Source organism: Onychostruthus taczanowskii, unplaced genomic scaffold, assembly GCF_017590055.1.
Source record: "Onychostruthus taczanowskii isolate IOZ18803 unplaced genomic scaffold, ASM1759005v1 scaffold602, whole genome shotgun sequence".
Taxonomy (NCBI): Eukaryota; Metazoa; Chordata; class Aves; order Passeriformes; family Passeridae; genus Onychostruthus; species Onychostruthus taczanowskii.
Window position 1 is genome coordinate 1 of NW_024503703.1, and position 7,417 is coordinate 7,417.

The 7,417-nt window shown below is 50.9% G+C and overlaps 2 protein-coding genes across 2 annotated transcripts in view; both read left to right on the top strand.

Moving 5' to 3' along the window:
- Nucleotides 1-414: 414 nt before the first annotated feature.
- On the top strand, nt 415-1,373 carry LOC121343857 (nucleoredoxin-like protein 1; the record flags this gene model as incomplete). Its single annotated transcript, XM_041419370.1, has 3 exons — nt 415-568; nt 737-875; nt 1,073-1,373. Coding segments are annotated over 3 exons (594 nt in total), but the record flags the coding sequence as incomplete, so codon positions are not given.
- A 2,943-nt stretch (nt 1,374-4,316) lies between these two features.
- The window catches only part of LOC121343856 (lysophosphatidic acid receptor 2-like), a 7,757-nt gene continuing 4,656 nt past the window's right edge, over nt 4,317-7,417 (top strand). Inside the window, exon 1 of the mRNA XM_041419369.1 lies at nt 4,317-4,463. The gene's annotated coding sequence lies outside the window, so the exon portion shown is untranslated. The remainder of the gene's footprint in view (nt 4,464-7,417) is intronic.

Sequence of the window (7,417 nt, forward strand, 5' to 3'; positions counted from 1 at the left end):
CAGGAGCACCGGCGGTACCTGAGGGACGTTCCCCACACCTGGATAGCACTGCCCTACCGGGATGCTGCTGCCTTCGGCAGGTGAGCGCAGGTGGGGGCACCTACAACAGGTGAGGGACAGGTGGGGATGGGTGAGGGACAGGTGGGACAGGAGCAGCTGGGCCTGGTCTACGTGGGGAGGGACCCGTGCGAGGAGGAGCACCGGCGGTACCTGAGGGACATGCCCCGCACCTGGATGGCCCTGCCCTACCGGGACGCCGCCTTCGGCAGGTGAGGGACAGGTGGGGACACCTACAACAGGTGAGGGACAGGTGGGACAGGTGAGGGACAGGTGGGGACAGGAGCACCGGCGGTACCTGAGGGACATGCCCCGCGCCTGGATGGCCCTGCCATACCGGGACGCCGCCTTTGGCAGGTGAGCACGGGTGGGACAGGTGAGGGACAGGTGGGACAGGAGCAGCTCGGCCTGGTCTACGTGGGGAGGGACCCGTGCGAGGAGGAGCACCGGCGGTACCTGAGGGACATGCCCCGCACCTGGATGGCCCTGCCCTACCGGGACGCCGCCTTCGGCAGGTGAGGGACAGGTGGGGACACCTACAACAGGTGAGGGACAGGTGGGACAGGTGAGGGACAGGTGGGGACAGGAGCACCGGCGGTACCTGAGGGACATGCCCCGCGCCTGGATGGCCCTGCCATACCGGGACGCCGCCTTTGGCAGGTGAGCACGGGTGGGACAGGTGAGGGACAGGTGGGACAGGAGCAGCTCGGCCTGGTCTACGTGGGGAGGGACCCGTGCGAGGAGGAGCACCGGCGGTACCTGAGGGACATGCCCCGCACCTGGATGGCCCTGCCCTACCGGGACGCCGCCTTCAGCAGGTGAGAGCAGGTGGGGACACCTACAACAGGTGAGGGACAGGTTGGGATGGGTGGGGACAGCTGGAACAGGTCAGGGACAGGTGAGAGACAGGTGAGCACATGCGGGGATGGGTGGGGACACCTACAACAGGTAGGGACAGGCAGGACATATTTCCCATTTCCCCCATTCTCCCCATTTTTTCCCCGTTCTCCCCCAGGGAGCTGGAGCAGCGTTTCGGGGTGTCGGAGCTGCCGGCCGTGGTGGTGCTGGCGCCCAGCGGGGCGGTGCTGGCGCCCAACGCCGTGCGGGAAATCCGGGATCGGGGCCCCTCCTGCTTCCACGGCTGGCGCCAGGCGGCCGAGCTGCTGGACAGGAACTTCCAGGAGCGCCAGGAGCTCGAGGGCTCGGCGCCCCGCAGCCTCACCGAGCCCCTGCGCCGCCTCAAGTACCGCCTGCGGGACCCCCAGGAGGACGAGGAGGAGGAGGAGGAGCAGGAGGAAGAGCAGCGGCGGGAGTAGAGGGTGGATCCCAAATCCTGGAAGAGTGAGAAAAGAGAGGAGGAGAAATGGTGGGTCCAGTTCTGGCATCTCCATTGAAGGAACTCACCCAAAATCCTGGAAATTTTCCCAAAAAAATGAGGGGAAAAGAGGAGGAAGAGGAAGAGGAGGAGGAGGAGGAATGGGTCCAGTTCTGGCATCTCCATTGAAGGAACTCACCCAAAATCCTGGAAATTTTCCCAAAAAATGAGGGGAAAAGAGGAGGAAGAGGAAGAGGAGGAGGAGGAGGAAGAGCAGCAGCGGGAGTAGATCCCAAACCTACTAAAGGGTGGATCCCAAATCCTGGTGGGTTTCATGGAAAAATGAGGAGGAAGAGGAGTAGCGGATTCCAGGATGGATCCAAGCAGGAATGGCGTTGGAGAAATCCACCCAAAATCTCATCGGTTTTCTCCAAAAAATGAGAGAGGAGGAGGACGAGGAGGAGGAGGAGCAGGAGGAAGAGCAGCAGCGGGAGTAGAGGGTGGATCCCAAATCCTGGAACAGTGAGGGAAGAGAGGAGGAGGAATGGCGGGTCCAGTTCTGGCATCTCCATTGAAGGAACTCACCCAAAATCCTGGAGGGAAGGGATGGGAGGAAGAGCAGCGGGAGTAGAGGGGGGATCCCTAATCCTGGAAATGTGAGGGAAGAGAGGAGGAGGAGGAGGAATGGCAGGTCCAGTTCTGCCTCTCCAGACTGAATGAAATTCAATTCAATTCATTGGATTGAATGAATCCACCCAAAATCCTGGAGATTTTCACAAAAAATGAGGGGAAAAGAGGAGGAAGAGGAGGAGGAAGAGGAAGAGGAAGAGCAGAGGGAGTAGAGGGTGGATCCCAAATCCTGGCGGGTTTCATGGAAAAATGAGGAGGAAGAGGAGTAGCAGATTCCAGGATGGATCCAATCAGGAATGGCGGTGTTGGAGAAATCCACCCAAAATCCCATCGGTTTTCTCCCAAAAATGAGAGAGGAGGAAGAGGAGGCAGAGGAGGAAGAGGAAGAGGGAAAGGAGGAGGAAGAGGGGTAGCAGATTCCAGGATGGATCCAAGCAGGAATGACCTGTCTGTTGGAGGAATCCACCCAAAATTCCGGTAATTTTCCCAGAAAAATGAGGGGAAAAGAGGAGGAAGAGGAAGAGGAAGAGGAAGAGGAAGAGGAAGAGGAAGAGCAGCAGGAGTAGAGGGTGGATCCCAAATCCTGGAAAAATGAGAAAAGAGAGGAGGAAGATGAGGAGGAGGAGGAAGAGGAGGAGATTCCAGAATGGATCCAACCAGAAATGACCTCTCCATTGGAGGAGCCCACCCAAAATCCCGGCAATTTTCCCCAAAAGGGAAGAGAGGAGGAGGAGGAGGAATGGCAGGTCCAGTTCCGGCCTCTCCATTGAATGAATCCACCCAAAATCCTGGAAACTTTCCCAAAAAAATGAGGGAAAAAGAAGAGGAAGAGGAAGAGGAAGAGCAGCAGGAGTAGAGGGTGGATCCCAAATCCTGGAAGAGTGAGAAAAGAGAGGAGGAGGAGGAGGAGGAATGGCGGGTCCAGTTCCGGCCTCTCCATTGAATGAATCTACCCAAAATCCTGGAAATTTTCCCAAAAAAATGAGGGAAGAGGAAGAGGAAGAGGAAGAGGAAGAGGAAGAGGAAGAGCAGCGGGAGTAGAGGGTGGATCCCAAATCCTGGAAAAGTGAGGGAAGAGAGGAGGAAGAGGCCATGGATGGATCCAACCTGGAATGTCTTCTCCAGTTCCAGGAAGAGGAGGAAGAGGAGTCGTGGATTCCAGGATGGATCCAGGTGGGAATGACCTCTCCATTGGAGGAATCCACCCAAAATCCACCTGCAAAATCAATGACATAATTAAAAAATTGTTAATTAAAATTAATTAATCCCATTTATTCCAACTTTAATCCAATTTATTTCAATTTTGATCCAATTGATTCCCATTTTTACCCAATTTATTCCCATTTTAATCCAGTTTATTCCGGTTTAATCCAATTTATTCCCATTTTAATGGAACCGGTCCCAGTTTGGGAATTTCAGCAGTTCCAGTTTGGGAGTGAACCAATCCCAGTTTGGGAATTAAACTGGTCCCAGTTTGGGAGTGAATCAATCCCAGTTTGGGAATTAAACTGGTCCCAGTTTAGGAATTTCACCGGTCCCAGTTCGGGAATTTCACCGGTCCCGGTTTGGGAATTAAACTGGTCCCAGTTTGGGAATTTCACCGGTCCCAGTTTGGGAATTAAACTGGTCCCAGTTTGGGAATGGAACTGGTCCCAGTTTGGGAATTTCACCGGTCCCAGTTTGGGAATTAAACTGGTCCCAGTTTGGGAATTTCACCGGTCCCAGTTTGGGAATTAAACTGGTCCCAGTTTAGGAATTTCACCGCTCCCAGTTTGGGAATTTCACCGGTCCCAGTTTGGGAATGGAACTGGTCCCAGTTTGGGAATTTCACCAGTCCCAGTTTGGGAATTAAACTGGTCCCAGTTTGGGACTTTCACCCACCCCAGTTTAGGAATTTCACCGCTCCCAGTTTGGGAATGAACCAATCCCAATTTGGGAGTGAACTGGTCCCAGTTTGGGAATTTCACCGCTCCCAGTTCGGGAATTTCACCGCTCCCAGTTTGGGAATTTCACCGCTCCCAGTTTGGGAATTTCACCGCTTCCAGTTTGGGAATTTCACCGCTCCCAGTTCGGGAATTTCACCGCTCCCAGTTTGGGAATTTCACCGCTCCCAGTTCGGGAATTTCACCGCTCCCAGTTTGGGAATTTCACCGCTCCCAGTTCGGGAATTTCACCGCTCCCAGTTTGGGAATTTCACCGCTCCCACACCGCTCCCAGTTCGGGACGCCGCTCCCGGCCCTTTCCCCGCTCGCGATTTTGGGTCCCCGGGATCGAATTTCAGGCCCCGCCCGGGGGCGGCTCCCGGAGGCTCCTCCGAGGAATTTTCCCCTTCCCGGATTTCTACGCGAGCTTCAACTTCTTTTTTTATCCCAAAAAAAGAAAATTTTGGGGATTTTTTCCCGCCGGGAAGCGCCGCTGGAAATGGGAATTTCCCCCCTGGAGCGCCGCGTGCTGATCCCAGGTGAGAATTCCTGGAATTTCATCCCAAAATTCCCCTCGGAGCCTTAAAAATGGGGGAGGGGGAATTTGAAAAAAGTGGGATTTTGGGGATTTTAATGGAGTTTTCCCGGGTTTTTTTGGGGGAGGAGAATTCCAGGTGTTTTACCCCAAGTCCGTGCGGGCCTGGGAGGAGTGGGGGAGGAACTTTCCGGGTTTTTTTTTTCCAGGAAAAAATTGGGATTTTTAAGGGATTTTTAAGGGATTTTGGGAGGGAAGGAAGTCCCGAGGGAGGAGGGGGAGGGGAATTCCCAAAGGGGAGGGGAAATCCCGGAAAAGAGGGAAATTTCCTCAAGGAAAAAACCCAAATCCAGGGGAAAAAAGCAAAATGTAAGGAAAAAACCCAAATCCAGGGAAACCCCCCCCCCCCCAAATCCAAAGAAAAAAACCTAAATCCAGGGGGAAAAACCACCCCAAATACAGGGGGAACCCCCAAATTCAGGGGGAAAACCACAAATCCAAGGAAAAAAACCTTTAAATCCAGGAAAAAAAACCTCAATCCAAGGGGAAAAAAACCAAATCTAGGGAAACATCCCCAAAATCCAGGGAAAAACCCTTAAATCCAGGGGGAAAAAACCAAAATCCCAGGAAATAAAACCCTAAAATCCAGGGAAAAACCCCAAAATCCAAGGAAAGAACCCCAAAATCCGAGGAAAAAACCCCAAAGTCCAAGGGAAAAACCCCAAAATCCCGGGAAAGAAATCCCAAAATCCAGGAAAAAACCAAAATCCAAGGAAAAAAACCACCCCAAAATCTAGGAAAGAACCCCAAAATCCAGGAAAAAAACCCCAAAATCCAAAGAAAAAACCCCAAATCCTTCCCGAATTCCCGCCCCCATCCCGGAATTTTTCACAGAACCGCTGGAAAAAAAAAACCCTTGGAAAAAAGGGAAAAAGAAGCAGAAAATTCCAATTTTTTCCCGTTTTCCCAGAATTTTGGGAACAAAGGATTTCCTGCGGCTCCCGGTGGGTTTTAATTGAAATAATTCCTGCGGGAATTTTGGGATTTTTGGGTGTTTTTATCCCTTTTTTGGTTGTTTTTTTTTCCCCCCTCCTGGAGTTGTTTGGATTCCCGCGGGAATTCCAAGGTCGGGCTGGGAATGTTGGGAAAAGCTGCGGGGGGAGGGAAATTTGGGATTTTCCCGGTGTTTTTTCCGGGATTTTGGGGCTTTTCCAAAATTTTTTTTGTGGTTCCAGCGGGGAAAGTTTGGGATGGAATTTTCAGGGATTTTAAGAGGGCAGGAAAAAAGGAAAAGGAATTTTTAGGGATTTTAATGTGATTTAAAAAAAAATTTATGGGAATTTTCTGGGGGTTTTCTGTTTTTTTTTTTATTTTAAGGAATTTTATGGATTTTTAAGGGATTTTTGTGGGATTGGGATGGGATTAAAGACCCCTCTTCCCCAAAAAAATCCGGGAATGTGAGATTTTGCCACTCCTGGCACATTCCAAAAGCAATTCCAGGAAATTTGGGATCAGGGATGAAAGGAGGGACACCAGGAATGGGAAAAACCAGCATTTAAATGGGATTTTTAAGGAATTCCCACCCTGAAGATTCTCAAAATCCACCAAAAATCTTGGAATTCTTTCTAAATTTCCATCCCATCCATTCCCAAATTTTGGGGTCAACAATTCCCAGCCAGATCCAGATCCAAAAATCCCCCAAAATTTGGGAAAAACCACCTGGACCAACCCCATTTCCTCATTTCCCCCCCCTTTTTTCCACTAAAAAATTCCCAAAAATTCCATTTTTTCCTGATTTTTGCGGGGATTATCCCGGATTTTCCCCTCCCAGCCTTGGGAATGTCGGGATCCAAAGTCCACCCCAAGGAACAATGGGAATTCCTCGGGAATTCCTCAACTCCAGGGATTTGTTTGCCCAAGGAGGAGAAACCGCCCCGGAAATCCCGGAATAAAAAAAATCCAGGAAGAAAAAAAATCCAGGAAGAAAAAAATTTGGGAAGATCCCAAAAATTCTCGAGTTTGGGATCCAGGGGAGAAAAGGTGAGCCAGAATTTGGGAATTTTTTCCCAATTTTGGGGGTTTCCCCCCAATTTATGGGGTTTTCCCCCTGGTTTTTGGAGGTTTTCCACATTTTTGTCTTCTTTTTCTGATTTTTGGGGTATTTTGGAGTTTTTTCCCAATTTTTAGGGTTTTTTTCCTAATTTTTGAGCGTTTTTCCTCAGTTTTGGGAAGGACTGTCCAATTTTGTGGGGCTTACCCCAATTTTTCTCATTTTTCTTCCTTTTTTCCCAATTTTTCCACATTTTCCTCCCATTTTTCCCTTTCTTCCCCATTTCCCCCCATAATCCCCATTTTTCCCTGAATCCCCATTTCCCCCCATTTTCCTCCATTTCCCCCATTTCTCTCCAATTTTTTTCAAAAATCCCCATTTCCCCGCAATTTTCCCCTCTTTTCCCCCATTTTCCCCCCATTTTCACTCCCATTTTTCCATTTCCCCTCCCATATCATTCCCCAATTCCCCCCCCATTTTATTCCCCAATTTTTCCCCGTTTTTTCCCCCATTTCCCCCCATCTTTCCCCCATTTTCCCCCCATTTCCCCTCCCATATCATTCCCAAATTTTCCCCCATTTTATTCCCCAATTTCCCCCATTCCCTCTCATTTATTTCCCCAATTTTTGCCCCATTTTCCCCTATTTTTCTCCCATGTCCCCCCCATATCATTCCCCAATTTTCCCCCCATTTCCCCCTGGCTGGTCGCCATCATCCTGGGTGGGTGGCTAATTAGCGGTTAATTAGCCATTAATTAGGGGGTAACAGGGGTGCGCACCCGCGGCACCGCGACACAGTGCTGGCGCTGGTCAAGACCGTCACCATCATCCTGGGTGGGTGGTTCGTTAGGGGTTAATTGGGCTGGTCGCCATCATCCTGGGTGGGTGGTTAATTAGGGGTTAATTGGG